At 49.2% G+C, this 18,864-nt stretch overlaps 1 protein-coding gene across 1 annotated transcript; it reads left to right on the forward strand.

Annotated features, from left to right (window-relative positions):
* The first annotated feature begins 16,898 nt into the window (after positions 1-16,898).
* LOC128277675 (histone H1B-like) lies at positions 16,899-17,639 on the forward strand. The gene has a single exon (XM_053016170.1). The coding sequence runs from the start codon at positions 16,899-16,901 to the stop codon at positions 17,637-17,639; it is 741 nt and encodes a 246-aa protein (XP_052872130.1).
* The last annotated feature ends 1,225 nt before the right edge of the window (positions 17,640-18,864 follow it).

Raw genomic sequence — 18,864 nt, forward strand, 5'->3', positions numbered from 1 at the left:
GATACATAATTTATTGCCCATTTACGCGCACCGTTACAAGCTCCGTAAACCAGCGGTTTGATCGAAAATTTTAGAAACATTTACAATACACGGCCAGCCAGCTAGCCTACGGCGGTTAGGATTACGGGACGCCCTCACGGCACGTTTCCCGGGGGCTTTCCACCGTCCACAACGAGAACGGAACCATATGCCATATGACTCGGTGTGTGTGTGTCCGTGTGCCTTGTGGCCCGAGCCACCCACCCCGGGGCCCGGTTCCGGGAATGGCGAAAATTTGGCAGCTCCCGAGCAGCCCGCGTTGTGACACCCAAAAAAACGGTACCGAAAGGACGTCAGGCCGCTGCTAGCTCGCGGACTAATAACTCCCCGGCCGGGTTGGCGACTCGTCTGTCCCTTCAAACTAGAAGTGCCTGCGAAATTATGAACGTTTATTGCTTTTATTTACAGCGCAACAGACAACCGGAGCAACCGAATCATTATTTGCCGCTAACTGCTCGCTGGGACTCTGCAGTTGGCGAGGCACATGGGCCCTTTTTCGCAACACTCTGCAACGTTTTCGAGTTTTTTTCGACGCCCTCTCTCGGTTTGTGCTGAATTGGCAACCTCTTTTGCATACGCGGTAGAGGGATGAAATCCGGGAGGTAATAATCATATTATGCTCTATGCTGCTGCGAGGAGAGCACAAAAACCCGGTCCGGTTGCCCGGTGAATCGACGGGCCGCAACGAGCGTAATGGTTCCCGTGGACCGCTAGTTGACGGAGTAAAGCACGCGAGTGGCAAAAAACCGCCGCTCGGTATTAAAGATGGATGTTTCATTGACACTGTCTCCGGCAGCACCGGAGAGCAGTCCGAGCGACGGGAGAGAAAAAAAATAGGCAAACACTAACCTCATAACGTTGGCCATCGGAGAGCCACGGAAAGTGTGTGGCCGAATGGCGGGTGGCCATGAATGAAAAATCCAGGAAAAACGCCGTAAAACGGGTGCGGGTGCAGTAAATTGAGAGCATTAAAAACGCTGAAGCACGGGCGACAAAGCCCCGCCATGTTGACGGGAGAAAACCGGGGTGGAAGGCGAGCGAGAGTGACACTCATAAACTTAACAAATTTCCCACTCTTATCGCGCTGGCTCCAAAAGGTTGCGCGTTCCCAACGGTTGCTTTTTTTTTGCTGGGAAGCAGCCGTAGGGCTTCGAAAAGGAAGCCCCGCGGCAACCTGTCGCCCCCAGAATGCTGGCGCGGTCCGGTGCGGTCTCCCACGTACCTCCTGACCCAGCTGCTGCTCCTGGGTACTATACAACCGCCAGTGTCAATAGTAAGATTTACTGCTCCGGTTCCGGCTGCGCCTGAAAGTATGCAAAAGAATGATGCACGTTTACTATTCTTTCCAACTTTTTCACTACCCTCTGCCCCGGTTCGGCACCTGTTCCCCGATGCTTTATGTCAGACCGCTAGCAGGGAACACCGTTCGTCGCTGTAAAAGTGGTGAAAAGTGCACGAATCATAAACTGTGTCAAAATTCAGAATCAATCTCGCTCACCGCCGCCACTGGAGCCGGTATGACCTTCTTCGCGGGGAGTTTGTTTTTATTATGCATGTACCTAGTCCGTAGCCATACCGGGCAGTACGGGTCCTGCAGGACGACGACGACGACGACGATTGCGGCTCGCTGCGCACTGCGAATGAGACACACTTCCGGTGCACCACTATCACCAGGAGCAGGGTCGCCTCACCGGGAGTCACCGGGGAGCTCGTTTTACAACACTCTTTTTTGGGGACCAGCAAACTCACGGGTAAGGTATTTTTATGACCTTCGACAACGTAAAGCGCGGCTCCATTTCAGACGGGGTCTTTTGTTAGTTACTGCGCAGAGAACGTTTCACTACACGAGCTTACTCCACAGAACGTGAGCCTTTTTTTGATGAAAATTCAACGCTGAAAGTACAACACTCAAATAAACTTGACATGTAACAAGACTCAATCTTCCATCTAGAGCACATTGTGAATATTTTTTCATGCCAACGAGACGTAGATACAGACGGAAATCCAAGTGAACTGCGATCACAGTTGAATTAAAACGTTTTTCAGCGAGTTTCCCACTTTGCAGTTGAAGTGTTTTTAAACGGTTTTGTTTTGATAGTAAATTAACGCCGAAATTGTTTTAAAGAATAGTCCACAGTAAATTAATGTACTTCCGCATTTCAATTCAAAACTAATAAAATTCAAAACAATATTTGAAACAGTTAATGTAACTTATTTTTCCTCTCTGTGTTGCTGCAACGTGCTGGCAACAATCATAGTCAGCCATCGTGGTAGTTTCTGGGCAAAAAGAACGCTACCAATTCAAACCGGGTCATTGAAATGGAGGACCACATGTTGGTCCTAACCTCACCACAGCAGTTTAAATTGTGAATTGAATTGAAATGGCCAATACAGATTAGCATGAAGATTACAGCTCCCATAATTAAGATTACCTATGGCTGAAAACCAACCTCAACTTCCCTGCTGCTTCGCTAGCAATGGTGTACCTGTGGCCTTCGCATTACTATGAGCATCAATCTTTCTGGGGCGTTTTTGCTGACAGTGTTATGTAAATGTTCTTTCACACCCAGCACCGCCACCAAACCACCGCGGGGAGATTCGTGGAAAACCCGGCAACCCGACAACGCAACCGACATATGCAACCGACTTTATGGAAATCAATCTTCGGGAGTAAAAAGGGTGAAACGCGCCATTTTTCTGGTGCGCTTGCCACTGGATTTGGCACCCGGAAGCCACAGCGGAAGCCACAGCAAAACCCAGAAAATCGAAAGCAGATAAGGTGTGGGTGCGAAATAAAATAAAAACAATCAATTTGCATATCGTACTGCCTGCCACACCGATATCGGTTGTGGTGTAATATGGCCCGCCGGAAGGCAAGCGCCTTCGGTAGGAGCGCCACGCCGAATGGCAAAAAGGTGGCAACAAAACATCAACGCCAAGGCCCGGGCTCTCTCTGTTCCGGGGCGCTGCTCACTAACATAATAAATGGATTCGATATGGAACTGAAAAAGCACTGCCCAGCGCATTGTCCTTGTCGCTCCCGGAGACCGGGACCAGCCGGTGGTCATTTGTTGCCAGTAAGTTTTGGGTTTATGCTGCACCCACTACGTTTTTCGGGTGCACCCCTGGAACGAGCAAACGCTGGTCGCCTGCAAAATACTGCTTCACGTCCGACAAAGACAAAGTGCACATGTAAATATCTTCAGATCAGAAGAACCGGTCCTCGAGATGCCGGATACAGGACGGACGGTATCCCCGACGGCGTCGTGCGGGGCGGCAAAACGAGGCGAGGACGGATTAAGAGACATGCCGATATTCTTCGGGGTTTTAGAACGAGATTCTGCAGTGTCTTAAAGGATTCCGTTGTCTATTCCGCACGACCACTCCTCTTGGCGACGATGTCTTGTTGGTGGGATTGTAAGCAAACAGTGAACACAAAAATAATGATGGCACTACATTCGGAACGGTCTGCACTATCTCGTAAATAGCGTGACCACCGCCGGCACCAGCACGGAGCAGCAGAGCACACTGGGCTACTGGAGAAGAGGGCGTCAAAAAACCGGCAAATCCCGGGCTAAGGGTGAAATATTTCACGGAGCGCACCCTTCAACGCGTACTTCGATTGTTCTTCGGCACAGCTCAAAGAAAATGATTTAGAACAAAGAATAGCAGACGGAGGCACTTCTGTGCCAGTTAGACAAAAACGGAATAGAACCAGTGTTGTGCTCCTATAGTTGTGCATTGCGCAGCGGTCCTTATGAAGAATCCTGATACGACGCCTCATGAGGACGAACAAAGGCTCCTCGCCGAGTGCTGCATAAGGTCGCTGAGCTGGGCGCAAGAAATTGAATCGTATCCCGGCAGATCCGACGGAGTCTGATCTTATGGATCAGGCTGGGTGGCTAGGAAAGGGGGTCCGCTATCTCGAAACGCGTGCCACTGGAAGCGGTTCTGTGGTCAAGTAAGCGATGCCAGCCCTCGTTATCCGCGACAGTGTGTTTCGGTGTGTGTGTATAAGAAAGAAGTGAAGGTGAAAGTGGTCCACACAGAAAAGGTGGACCCTTTTCCGTGGCCCCAAACACACACACACACACACCTTCCATCGTGTCGCTCGTGGTCGGATGCGGTCGAGTTTGTCAATAAAATTTATCATCCTCTATAAAAATGACTCTCGTTACTGGCGCAGGTCCTTTCTTGTATTCTACGCGTTCCGCGGTAGTGCATCCAACCAGGCCGAAGGACCCCACGCTTAGGTCCTGGGTTTATAGCCCGCTTCCCCCCGTCCTTCGTCGTCCTTTGCACGCGGCACGTGAAAGGTAAACTTTTATCGCTTTCTCGTAATTTTTATGCGTTGCTAGATAATTTCGCACATCGTGGAACCGCACAGAAGCCCCGACAAGAGGATCAATTATTGATGAGAAGTGTACCGGCCGTACCGTCCGTCCGTCCGTCCTTGGCCTTCGCCCGACGGTCGACTTCTGCAAGGTCCTCCCCACCCCACCCCAACCGGCGTCTTCTGCCGTCACAAAGACGGCACCAACAATGTGCGTAAATACCTTTGCGCTTTGTTTCCACGCAACCACGAAATGAGTTTTCCATTTCTGGATTTATCTCCCGCTCGGAGATGAGTTTCGGTGGTTCGTTTGAAATTTTATTTGCCACCGATCTCCATCGTTCGGCCCCGGAACACCAAAGGGGTCACGGAAACGGCAGCAAGAAATGGTGAAAATCGTTTCCGTGACCTGCCGGGGCAAACGCGTTCCTCGCGAATTGAGCCACCCCTTGGCGGGGTGGTTCCCGGTTTACGAGGTACTAGCCGGGTTTTTTTCGCCCTCCCCATGCACATTCTTCGCGGCATATCATTTGCATTTCGGAGGTGGTGGTGGTGGTGGTGCTGCTGCTGCGGCCAAATCCCGCTTTCCCGTGTGCGCGTGGTTTTTGTGTGTTGTGGCTGAATGCATAAAAGTGGAAATATTTTAAAAACCCCGTACCGGGTAACGGCCACATTATGCTGCCACCGCCCCCGCCTGGTGCCCCGGTGGCCACATGGACAAATTTATTTCGATCACGTACGGCACATAAACTCGCTATGTTGCATCGCGCAATTGTCCGTTGCGCTTGCGAGGTTCGATCGTTCGGGCCAACGTGCCGGTCGATCGGGTGACTTAAGGGGCTCTTGTTGTTGTTCTGTGCTCCGGTTTCCCCATTCGTCGCCGTCTTACTGCGGAAAGTGAAATAAAATATACGCCCTCCGCGGCATCCGTCCCGACCCGACATATGCACACTTGGGATGGGCTGGGGCTTTTATGGTGTTCCTTTGCGGCCCCATTTTACAATCTGTCCCTTTGCTCTGGCGCAGTTGAAACAATGGTTTTCTTCAAATTGAAAATTTCAACAACAGGTTGACGCACGCATCGGATGGCTTCCGATGACTGATGGGAGTGCTTCCGGCGTCGTCGTCGCGGTGCTATCAGTCCGTGATTGATGCTTGATTGATGCTCCGGGTGATGGATGCCGATTGTTTCGTGGGAGATTAAGAAATTTCACGTACGACGCCGAACAGGCTATCGGTACCGGCAAGAAAATGGCTCGGCTTTCCTTTTGGGAGGATTTTTTATGAGCATTATAATATAGTCCTGTTTTTCTTGGTATTGGGTCGTCAGAAATCAAAGGGATGCGATAATGGCGTCTTTATTAGCGAAGTCGTTAACGGGATACCGCCTCGCAGTAACTGTTTCCGGAACAAACTCTTGGCTCAAAACAATTATAAAAACCATTTGGAAGGCACGGTTTTTTGCTATTTCGAAGAATTTATACCACTTTTTGGTTATGGTTATCAGCAACTTTTATGGTTTTATTATCGGTGAACGATAGCTCACTTCATAATTGTTCCCTGTGATTATCGTGTCTGTTTCATGAAAAAGCACCGATTCATATTTTCACACCTTGTAAAACAAGGCTTACATTCAACATCACCCTCTTTAAAGAACCTCAAACAACACCTTCCTATAAGACGAACCTCAAGGAACTGTAAAAGAGTATTATCCTTTAGACATTTTCTTGATCATTTAAAGGCAAACACCGAACACATTTTCCAACAGAAAAATTCCACAGACATGCCACAGGGAATAAAAATAACTGTGGGGGTCTCCCATAAGATGCGGACTGTATGTGATACCGATTAATGGAATCGGAACCTCTCCTCCCGCAAGAAGAGTTCAACGAAACACTTCTATTTTCACGCTCTTTAATTAAATCAATAAAGAAGCGCATCAGACCCATCGCCGCCCGTATCTTATCGAGCAAGGATAATCCACTGAGCCGAGAGCCAAGGGGCGCGAAGACTCCCACTCCCAGCCGAATGCACTTCCGAATGGCCAGGTTTTACGATCGCTATCGGATCGGATCACTTGCACTTCCAAGGTAGTGGCCGCCCGAAAGCATTGACCGTCGATTTCAGTTACTGCAAGATTTATGCTGCAGCCATCTCGGGTTAGAATGGCCACCGGGGACAGGGCGTCGCGTCGGGTAATAAATTCCGCCCACCGCCATCCGCGCCGGAAGTAACCACCGGCGCGGGGCGTGGAGTCGTGCTTCCGACGGGCCGCCCGATGCACCACAGTGCAGTGGAGGTCATAAAAAATGCGCATTTTCAACTCCTCGAATCTCCCCGCGGTAAATAAATGTTGCCAACTCTGACGACGACGACCGGGTCACAAACGGATGGGGAACACCAACACCACACACCACGCCAAAAAAAAATGGTGTAGCACAAACCATTTGCAATTCCAATGCCGATTTGTGCCCGAGATGTAACGAGCGCACGGGACGCGCTCTGGACACTCGTCGGCGGCCAGGACTCACCGGGCAAACGGACAGGATAACGATTCCCCCGAGTGGCAGTGCAGGGCGTTTTTGCCGCTGGCCGGAAGCCGGAACCAGCACCAGGCAGCGCCGCGTCCGTCGAAGGTCGGGACCGGGGAGTTTCGCAAATCCGCTCCGGATCCGGCAGTTTCGGGGCAGATGATTGATGCGATACCCCGAAGGCTCAGTGGCCAGCCTTGACACGCCCGCCGCGACGGTCTCCGGGAACCATTAGCAGCTGGGGGCCGAGATGTAAATAAGCCCCATCCTTTTTTTTGGACCCACTATTAATTTTTCTTTACACGACCCAACCACCGGTGCGTTAAGATTTAGAATACACACGCACCGGGGACTGTCGTGGGACCGGTTTCCAGGGCGAAAGGATCGTTTCCGTTGGGACTCCTCACCTTTAACCGGGTGAAAAACTGTCATCACATTCGGGCGCGCGCTCGGATCGGATCGGACCCCCCCAGGGGGGGATTAGGGAACGTGTTGCATCGCTGGGAACGAATCGTTGGCCATAATTTCCGGTTTCGCAAACAACGCCCAGCAAAAAAGGCGAAGGTGCCGTTCCCCCGCCGTCACCCTTCTGGTGATCTGAGCTCGGTGGTTGCCGTGACATGATACCCGTGGTCCCGACAGGCGGCCGGCCGGCCGGCCAGAGGACCAACTTTCGATTAGAATGATGAGCAAAGTTTGCGCCATCGTCCTCGTTTGGCTGCAAGCGCTTTGCGAACAAAACTTTGCGTCGGGCGTCCCGGGTCCACTGCCAGGGCAGGATCCAAGCGGAATGTTCCCCGTCCTGCACCCCGTTTTCCCGGCGGCCGGCTAGTCTACCTGCAAGATATTGCTTTTCGACGAAATTGCTCAAATTAAGACGACTGCTGTGTGAGCTGCCCGCGGCCACCGGACCCATTTGATGTTGAATGGAAACTTTCTCCATCCAACCGGGGCCAGGCCTTGGGTTGGCTGGTTGGGCTGGTTTTAATTTGCGTACGGGGCCCAAAATGCACAGAATGGGCCCGGCTGATGCAGCAATGGATGTAGTGTTGCTTCGGCGTTAATTAGAGTTCGTTTCATCACGGGGACCAATCGGGAGTTTCTCCGTTACAACGACTAGACTACCAGCCCTACCGCCTTGGTTGGAGGCACCTTTGCTTTCTTCCCGTCACCAAGGTCCCGGAGTGAATCGATGTCGGTCGTAGCAAATCCCCAACGCGCGCTTCCAGTGCCAATTGCAATCGGCCAACTGATTCGGCGCTTGCCATCGTTTCCATCAGCGGAAGACACGGCCGACGTCTCTGACTTCTCTGTTTCTCCGAACCGGCATCTTATTATGTGATCTCCCCGTAGTACCGATCGGTGCACCCGGCAGCGGCGTACCTGAGGCCGCCGGGAGCCTCTTCGGTGCTGGATTCATTCATCATCATAACGAGCATAAGCGGTATCAATGAGTAGCTGAAACTTCTTCGCACGCCCCGCACCGTTTTCTCGTTTGGCGTTTCTGAGCCCACGTCGGAGCGCCACATCGTGGTACCCGTGGGGAATCTGTTTGGCCCGGATAGCTTCCCGGTAAGCCCGGCGCGCCCGGCGGATGGTTTCGCCGGAAAAGTGCCGACCAATCTTGCCCCGGTTGCCGGTGGCTGGTTCCGTATCGCTTCCCGAGATGATGAGCAGCGAATTCGTGATATGGCACTAGTGTGGCCGCTGCGCTGCCACCGAACGCCTCCGAAATGGAATCTCAATTCCCAGACTCGTTTATCTTGCCGAAAAGCAAACTCCAGCCGTCGAGGATGTTCTTCGATCCTACGCCGAAGGGTTCGTTCACGAGCGTGTGGCTTTCTTCTCGGGGGTTTCGGGCAGCAGCAGCAGCCCGAAAGCCACAGGCAAGCCGATCAAGACGACGGCGACGTGGCCGGGAGCGTACGAGCGAGAGCAAGAGGATTTGGTGCCCTCCAAGGGACCGATAAGCTGAAACCTTCGTTCGTGCCGGCGCTCAAGTGTTCGAGGTTTACTATCTCTTCATCTTTGGGGCCCCCAATTTGGGCAGCCGACTGCAAGTTCCCTCGTGAAGGCATCCTCCTAATTATTGCAGAACTAACTTGTATTTTCCTGGAAACTTGTAAGACGGTTTCCTACGATCGATTCATCAAATTCTGACTATCTATGTTTTTTTATTCAACGGTTTAAAGTTTGACTTGCTCAGGTTCACATGAAAGGTACACACCGTGTGTTTGCGATCCATAAGGAATTTGTGGAATATATGGGTCAAGTAATGTATCACACGACAGCCAGCCAGCCAGCCAGCTGGCCAAAGACGAACCCGATGAACCCGAGGACCAATGATGACGATGATGGCGGCCATGGAGATGAAAAATATTTTCCGTGGGCCATAAAATCTTTACCTGAAGCGCAGCTGAAAAACGAGCCACCAGAGAGAGAAGTCGCCCGAATTGGCGGAAGTCGGACGGGCGCAAAACGTTTCGCCAAATTAACTGTCAGTCGACCGCGGCCGCCTCGACCGGAATGATCTGTGTGTGTCCGCCGGCTAACGAAAAGTCACCCGGCCAGAGAACCGGAAACTGGGCCTGGTGCCACGGCGCGCGGCGAGTTCATTATATTTTATGATGCTATCTGGTTTGGGGTATGATTTATTTTCAACCAGTCACTTCGCTTTGGCCGATGCTGGGTCGCAGATAGCGCAAACATAAAAATTACACCCCCAAAGGCCCGTGCAACATGCATTCCTGCTGGGCTAGCGGAATCGGCAGAATTTGAGACAGTCGCTCGATACGCGAGCACCGTAAAATTGTAAACGTATTTGTTGAATGTGAGGCATTATTTAAAAAAGGTCCCATAGTTCCGGAATGGTACCAAGCGATGCTAAGACCAAACAGAAGTAGCCACAAAAAGGAAGGGTCCACATTTCAGCATTATTTCTCAACTTCCTAACCTAGTTTGTATAGGCGGTTTCCTCGCTCTGTCTAGAGTATTTAATTATTTATTTATTTATTTATTTATTTCTTTCTATTTGTTTTTTTTTATTACGTTATCATTTGCATTTTACTTACCCAACATTAGAAGAACATAACAAGAACATATCATTAAAAGGACATTTTGAAATGAATCGAGACAGAAACAACACTTTTACAATAAAGAATAAAATAACGTAAATCACCCCACCAACTGTGAACGTCACAAAGTCTCTTCGTACTTCGCACCGTTACGCTCGGATGCAGTTTGAGTAATTTCCGAATCCGAAAATTAAATCACAACAATCACTGATCCACTATAAAAAAGACCCGGCTGCCCCATCGCTAACAGCAAGAAACTGCTCTCAAACGAATGCAACCCCCTTGGAAAAAAAGCGCATATCCATCCGGGCCCGGCAGCATCGTTTTCGGGGCGAGGGCCATCCAGAACGCGCACAGTGATGAGACACTCCGCAGTTCGTGATTTAATTTTTTTCGCTCCATCCATCTGCACTCGGCTGCACACACGGCCGCGCTGCAGTTGCGATGCACTGCGGATGCACTCGGCTGTTGTCATCCGATCACCCGCGATGATCGCCCGCGAACGCGATGATCTGTGATGAACACGCCCCCCCCTCCCCCTCCCACGGTCGGCGCCATCACTGGGCACAGGACGAGGCGCGCACCGGGCGTTGTTATTGTTTCATTCCGTGCGAAACAAACGGCCGCGGGAAATTAAATTTTAATACGGATTAAAAGTATAAATAATTTACCACCTCCGGAACGGAACGAGCCATAGCAGGGCCATACCAGCCATTCTTTCCGTTAATTTCCTTTTTTTAAACTCTTTTGGTGTGTTTCCGAAATTTATTCTACTTCGAGAGTGGGCCGCTTGGGCAAACAGGGCAAAAAGGCCATTTCCCGAGCGCGTTTCCCGCCGGCAGCGAAACTCGGAACGGAAGCGCATGCCAGCAAGCCGAAGCCGAATTTCTTAGAACCTTGCCGTTGCCGTTACCGTTGATTGACTGCCGAAAAAATGGTACTCACCGATACCGATCTCACCGTCTCAGCGTCAACGGAAATGCTGGCACGAAGGTGACGTGGCTAACAACAAGCCGCCGGTATGCGGGTCCTGCACGCGATGCACTCGCGCGTCTGACTCCGACATAGTCTAATTTTTAATTCTACATTCCTATTTCTCGCTCTAAGAATAAGAAATCACACAACCATCGATCTAGAAAGAGGGGGCATTATGCGAAGGCTAACGAAATGTGAACCACCCAGAAGGACAAACGGCATAACGGGGGTCCGGCGGGCCAAAACACGTCCCACCCAAAACCGTGGACCACAGCAAAAAGGCGGCATCAGCGTTAGCGTTCGTCAAATCAACTGGAACATTTACCAGACACCGAAGCCGAGGATGCCCTTGCCGTTCCTGGGCGGCGCACACGGTGCCCGGCGGCGGGCCCTGCAAAGAACGTGCCGATTTTTGAACCGTTCCGATGCCGTTGGACTGAAAAATGGTTCCCCATTTCGCCCGTTCACGTTTTTTTTTGCCCGTTCCGATCCATCGAACTGTGAGCGATTTTCCCGGCGCGGACGTTGCACTTCTTTCGGACGCAGGCTAGTTTGTCAAATTTTATAATCCACTTTCACGGTGCTCGACGCCGATCGCTTTGTAGCCCAGTTTTTTCACTTTCTTAACTTTACGTTTACGGTGCGTGTCGCGTAGTTTTTAAAGCCCCGCTATCGAAAGCTTCCCTCGGATGTTTCTGAATCCCAAAAATGGTTCGACCGTGTCCGAGCCTCCGCGCCAGGTCCCAAGAAATCATTGCACGCAAACCTGGCCGCGGCACGCGAGCTGCATTTCTGGTGCCCAAATTTGCATCCGCATGTCCTTTTTTTTGCTAGCGGGTTCTCTGTGCTCTCTGCCTTTCCGGGTGCCATAGGGTGCGCCGTCTGCTGGGCCGAACATGGTAAAACGCGACGAAAACAACACACGGCGTCATTTGTTATCTAATTTCCAGCCATTCTCGATGGGCACGTAGCAGCGGCAAACTTGTGCCAAACTCGTGTGCCAAACCACGCTCCAATGCCGGCCAACCATGCCGGCTTTCCGGGCCGTCACGTGGAAGACACTTTCCGGTGGCCTCTTCGCCTGCATGCCGACGGCCAGAAAGAAAGCGGAGCGAAGCGAGTAAACAATCTGCGCGTACGTGCGCAAATTGTAACTGTTAATTTGCATAAGTTTGCGACACCGGGCCATGCCAGGCCCTGACCTTTGGTGGCTGCAGACACCAAATTTGGCGTTTCAATGCGTTGCGAACGGCGAAGCGCATCCTGCACCGGAAGCGAACCATCGTCGAGGAAAGTGTCGAGCCAACATCGGCAGCCAGTTTTGGATGACGGTCGATGTCGTTCGATCGGGTGAAGCAGTTTTTCGATTGAATAGAAGTCCCGGGATTCGGAAGCGCCCCGAAATATTGCCGGCACATTCGTCCCGGCACTCTAGCCCCGGATATCCTGATGCTTTGGAGTCACGTGTGCGGCCGCTGAAAAAGGAAAATCAAGGAAACATCAAACATCAGGAAAACAAACATCAGGGTGGTCATTTTTTTGTTCTGTTTTCTTAGCCCAGCCAACATTCGATTCGACTCCATTCGACATTCGATGGGCTTTCCTTAGTGCACCGCGTACTGCACTGCCAAATTCCCAAATGAGTTCGCTGCAAATGATAATAAAAGAGTCGTTGTTGGTAAGCCGGGATGAATGGAAGTGGATACCCAGAGATTCCCGGCACCCGTCAAACGCTGAATGGTGAGCGACTTGGCCTATAATTAGCAGCAGCAGCAGGAATCGATCAGCTTCGATGAATGTAGAAAGAGACGAATGCAAGGCTATTACATCTCAAAGTCTCTATAATACATGATAAAAAAAATCAACACCGATGAATGAATCGCCATTCAATTTCGTGCTTCTTGTTTTGGGATTTTTTTACATAGAAACATATTTCAAGCAAAATGGGGTCCTTCTTAACACGGTACAAGAACCGACATTTGAATTGGCTAGTTTTTGTTGGACTACACCCCACACAGTGCGGTATGCAAGTTTCGAGACGAGACCCCCGTCCGACTACTTTGTCCACAGGGCTGCAAACATATTGTACTACCTAAAACAGAGAAAAAGAAGCCGACTTTTTTTAAACTTCTAGGTTATGTTTACGTGATCAGATGCTTTAAAAGCAATAAGGGTCAGAGGGATAAAGTTACTCCTTACGTTCGATCTCGAAGCATGCTCGCCACACTGTGCAGGTAGCTATTAACATGGTTCATTAGCTAATGAAAGGCTTTCAACTCAATTCGCCATAACCTGCGGGCCGATCAACAGCAGCATTGAATGGAACATTAAATATGGCCGTTTCTCTTTTGGCAAGACCCCCCTTACTAGTTGGAACTCAATGTTGTTATTGAACTCAATGTTGGAACAATGTATTGATGTTTTGACTTCAGCCACACTTCAAACAGTTCTGCTTTTTCGAGAATGCCAAAAATGTGTAAATGAGACTACAACAGGGTGCTTCGAAACGTTTACGAAACACCTTGTTTTGCAGAACGGATCGAATGAAAACTAATTTGGCCGCAAAATTCTCACTCATCGAACTCACAGGGGGGACGGCGGCAGAGGCACCGGTGCATGGCTTTCAGAGCAGATCCATCCGCTAAATACTCCCATTCGACCGCCGCACCTGTGATTGGCCATTTCAATAATAATTAAAATTTCAAACAGTACCCGATCACCCCGACCCTGCCGGCGGTGGGTGGCAAAACAAACCACCACCCTGCCACCTTCCCTTCGTCCCACTAGTCGTCGTAAATGCTGGGAACCTGCCTCCCCCCCCGAGGGGGTCGTACGGGCAAGGCCCCTAGTTAGTACTTAAATTATGCAAACCATTTCAACCGCACGCCGGGCACGCAAATGAGCACAGATTTTAACTACCGCTTCGCGTCCGCTCCCCGTCGACCTTTGCCGTGGCCGCCCGACCGCAGTGTTAAACGGGATCGCCCCGACCGGAGGCGATTGCAATTGCAGGACCGCGAGGACAACCGTAAATTAACTAAACCATCGATCGTAATGTAGAGCCAGCCGAATGTCCGGCTGATGGCTCGGGTTCGAGGTTGCACGGTCCAATGGTCCACACCAGCCAACCGACCAGAGGGTCCCCAGCATCGCGAGGAGGCCAGCAAAAAATAGCGTTCAACGTAACAACAAAAAATCAACAACAGTCAATGCACGATGTGGGCAGGTTTTGTGAAAATACCATCACCCACTCGTGAAGTGACCCCCACACTGTGGGGCCTTGTACGAGCCCTATCCCGGCCCTAGCCCTAGATGCCGCGCGGATCTGCGGGATTGAAGCGGAAAACATAAATATTTCAAGAGCTTATCCCAAAACATAATTACTAACTATGAGTTTTCGAATACTGTTTTCGGGGAACCAAGGCCCCGGAGCGGAATAGAAAAGAGACACAGAGAGCGTGTGTATGTGTGTGTGAGAGAGAGAGAGAGCGTCCGACAAAGAGAGGGATGGTGGATGGGCTTCGAAACTGAACTGCGAAAGAAACTGACCGCAATTCGGGAGATTCGCTCTTCATTTTAATTATTCGTTATTGCCGCCGAACTGGGAACCGCGATACCCGTCCGGCCGTCTGATTCAATCGTCGGCAACGGCCGGTGAAGCTCGGCACTTCCTGACATCCTGAAGTGTCCTTGTCTGATCCGACCGTGCACCGTCGGATGCCGTACAAAGCACAACATACGACAGCAACAATAGAGCCCTAGGTCGACCTGGATACCGAATTTGCAAATCTGGTTTAATCATCGGCTTCGATGAAAAATAAATTGATACAAACATTGCCAATTACCGGTCGATGTAATTAATTTACAATGGCACCAAGTGGCTAGTGCTCCCTGTGGCGTGCACGGTGAGAAGCCTTTGTAAACGGAAATTTTAGCTGTCAATAATTGAGTTTTAGTTTCTCGAAATGATAACAAAACTAAGGCAGCAATGCACCAGAAAACACAAATAAAATATACGACCAATACGGCCAAGCTGAATGCCTTTCCCAGCTTTTCAAACATGTGTTTAGCACAGGATGACCAGCCATTTAAAAAAGCAAGAAAATGTATAACAAACGAACGTTCTTTCGAAATATTTTCGGTGAAATATTTCAACTCAAGCCGCACGAAAGTCTTATCACCGCCGCAAGGTGACAAGGCTGACGTCATGGACATGATTTCGTAGATCTGATTGCTTCATACTATACAGTATTATTTTAAAAAGCGCCGTTTTGGTTTGACTCTATTATTTCCTCTGCGGTATCTTTTGCAGAATCCACAATTTTTCTATATTGCTCAAGTAAAAAGATTGTGCAAGTCCACGACGAATCTTTCAAAACTTCAAATGCACAAGGCGCATCAGAGTCCTCTAGCGGAATGTTCGAAACCAGTAAGCTTTTCATTCAAAAGCTGTGACATTCAAAATGACCAGTTTTCTGCAATTGCTATGGAACGATCGAAACATAAATTTCGATTGTACGATTTTAAATCGTAGAAAAGTTGTCTTAGAAATTAGAGTCATGTTTGTACGCTTTTGAAATTTCATCTCTTGTACGAAAACTTGTGTTTCCAAGTATCACAAAAATCGGTTGAACTCTTCTGGTAAACGGCTTCGTAATACGAAGATTATCACAGGATTTTATTTATACGTCGTCCAGAACACTTTTGCCATAGCCAGCATAGTTTGTTTTCAACCAGCATGAATTGCCCTTGTATTATATTACTTTATGTAATTAAGAAGTTAATGAGTCGTCACAATGTCGCTTTCGCAATGAGCAAGGTACTTTTGGGCAAGAAAGGTAGAGCTTTCTCTCGATGACTGTGAACAAGCGGTAATGCCGCTTTATTGAAGCTAGAAGTTTTGGCAGTTTATGAAATAAATAGAATAAAATCATAGTGAGCAATATGTATGGAATATATTATATTTCATGTAACATTTTTGTGATCAATCATGCAAAAGCAGATGACGTATGCGATGAGTGCCGCATCAGTTTGTTTGGTAGCGAAGGATATTCGGCTTGCAATTAGGTGCAGATTTACATAAAACTGCACAAAGCGTTCTTGAAGTGTACACGAATGACTGTACTTCAATTTTTGTCTAACTTTGTTTGTAAATAGTCTATTCAGCATGTAATTTTGTGCGACACCGCTTGCGTTTCTAGGTGGCGTCTATGGAACTCACATCCAGTTAGTCGGATCATTAAAATGGATTTATTGGCTTACTAGCTCAAGTAATTCCATAACTATGCTGACTATAACCTTTCGCACAACTATTGGAAACATTGTAAAGTAATTGAAATGTTATTATTGGCCAAAAAGTTAGTATATTTGATGAAAAGTAAATCCCCTATCTGCGTCAGCGAAGATGAGTTACACGACGGCGAAGGTACCGATGGGTCCAGGAGCATGTTTTTAAATTAAATTTTTAGATACTAGATATGCCTTTGATCGCCTGATATACGTGCTAATTACAAAGCAGAGGTCCTGAAGATACGGAAAAGCAATATTTATGCTTGTCTTGAATAATTGGTTTATGAAATAATCACAATTTAACTCGTGACAAAGCACCGAAAACACACAATTTTCGGATTCCGAGAGAAATTAAGCAGCCTGAATCGGTCTGTAGGCTATAATAAAGGGTGTGTTTCGATAGATACATGTATAGAGTACTTGATTCAATCAGCGTTCGGGCTCCGGTGGAGCAAACTAGTAAAATATTTCCGAAAATACAAAACTCTATTTTGCATGGCGTATAGAAAAGACAGCATAAAATTTGGCGGCAGCTTTCGAGTTTGTTCTAATTTGAGAGATGAAAGTTGAGGCACCCCCCCGATTTTGACATTTCGTTACAACTGTGTGTGTAAACAAACGTTTCAAGCGCCAAAAGCATCAAGTAATCAAGTAAGCATGGCAGATACCGTAGCAACTGAAGCACCAGCCGCAGCCTCCGCTGCCTCGCCAGCGGTGGTGGCCAAATCTCCGAAAAAGCCGAAGGCCGCCGCAGGACCCAAGAAGCCGAAACAGCCAGCGGCCCATCCGCCGGTGAACGACATGATCTTTGCCGCGATTAAGGCTCTGAACGAGCGCAACGGATCTTCGGTGCAGGCGATCAAGAAGTACGTAGCAGCCAACTACAAGGCCGACGTGACAAAGCTGGCCACCTTCATGAAGAAGGCCCTGAAGAGCGGAGTGACCAGCGGCAAGCTTGTGCAAACCAAGGGAACCGGAGCGTCGGGCTCGTTCAAACTGTCAGCGTCCGCCAAGAAGCCTCCGGTAGAGAAGAAAAAGAAGGTTGAGGCCCCGAAGAAGTCTGTCTCTGCTGCCGACAAGAAGAAGAAAACGGTGGCCAAGAAGGCAGCCGGAGATAAGAAGCCAAAGAAGGTGGTGAAGAAGGCAGAAGCTGGCGCAACCAAGAAGCCAAAGGCTGCCGCAGTAGCCACGAAGAAACCAAAGGCAGCCGCCGCCAAGAAACCGAAAGCGGCGGCCGAAGGAGCCAAGAAAGCCGCCAAAAAGCCAGCAACTCCCAAGCAGAAGGCTACCAAGCCATCGAAGGCAGCTGCAGCGAAGCCAAAGACGCCCAAGCCGAAGAAGGCCGCTGCTCCCGCCAAAAAACCAGCTGCCAAGAAGGCCGCCCCAGCCAAGAAGTAAGGCGTCGGCCTCATGGAAACATCCGCTCAGGAAGCGTACAGCAAACTGCAAACAGTCCTTTTCAGGACTACCAATTTTTCTCCAAAAGAGCTTTTCCATATTTCATCGAGAGCTGGGATTTTTGGGTATTTGTTTCGAAGTACATGCTGCTTGGACGGATTGCACCGACTTTTGTCGTTGTTGGCCATCGCCGCAGTTTTAGAAAATTAAAGCAGGCGAGCATTTGTAACGGTCCAACTTCCATACTTGTTCGCGTGTGTTGATGGTGGTTTGACATGTTGACATGTTGATGCGCGAGTTTTATACGGAATTTATCAAAATTTAACCAATTCCTCGACCACTGCAATCGATAAGTGAGCACAACGTATCGGGTTTGCGACGCCAGTCGTTATGAAATCGTAGCGTGGACGCTCCACAGTTTGCTACGATCCGATAACGACTTTAATCTGCGCAGACTAAAGTAGCCGTCAAATCGTTACGTGTGGACCGGGCTTAAGACTACAACCCTGGAATACGGTCGAGCAATCCTGTCTTTTTGACAATTATTCTGACAGCGCGGTTTTTAACACAGTTCGGATCTAACCTCCATTGTTATCGGTTGCTTTTTCAGTTAAAACAATTTACGCAGTGAACTTTCGTAGAAAAGATGAATCTAAACGATTTGCCTGATGAAGTTAGTGATTCACACTTTTAAGTAAATGTAACTGATTAACAAGAGTTTGTTTTTCGCAGGTTTTATGCCAGATTTTCGACCATTTTGATGTGTACGAGTTGAAGCTTGCGTCCCTTGTGTGCCGGCGTTGGTCGACGCTTACTTTTTCCGGGCCAAGAATGGACCGTGTGTTATTGGTGAAGCGTAATTCCAATTCTGACTTTTTGTTGAACACGAAACGAAACTACCGCAACATTCGTCAATGGGGCGGGAAAGATGATCAGTTTGAAGGATTAGTACGGTTACTAAACACCACAAAGCCTAATGTCAGAATGTTGACCTACAATCTACTCTAACTTCCGAGCAAATACGATTGCTTCTGCTGAAAACTCCTGAACTGCAGCAAGTGTCGTTTAATTTCATTGCGCGCAACTGCGAAACGAATGGTCCGTTCCCGGTTTTAGCGAAGTTGAAATCACTGGGGCTCGATAATTCGATAAGCGATCAAATTGACTTCTTCCGTACGAGTATGCCAAATTTGCAGAGTCTTCACATGACCTGCGAGACAGATCG

Source organism: Anopheles cruzii, chromosome 2 (assembly GCF_943734635.1).
Source record: "Anopheles cruzii chromosome 2, idAnoCruzAS_RS32_06, whole genome shotgun sequence".
Classification (NCBI taxonomy): Eukaryota; Metazoa; Arthropoda; class Insecta; order Diptera; family Culicidae; genus Anopheles; species Anopheles cruzii.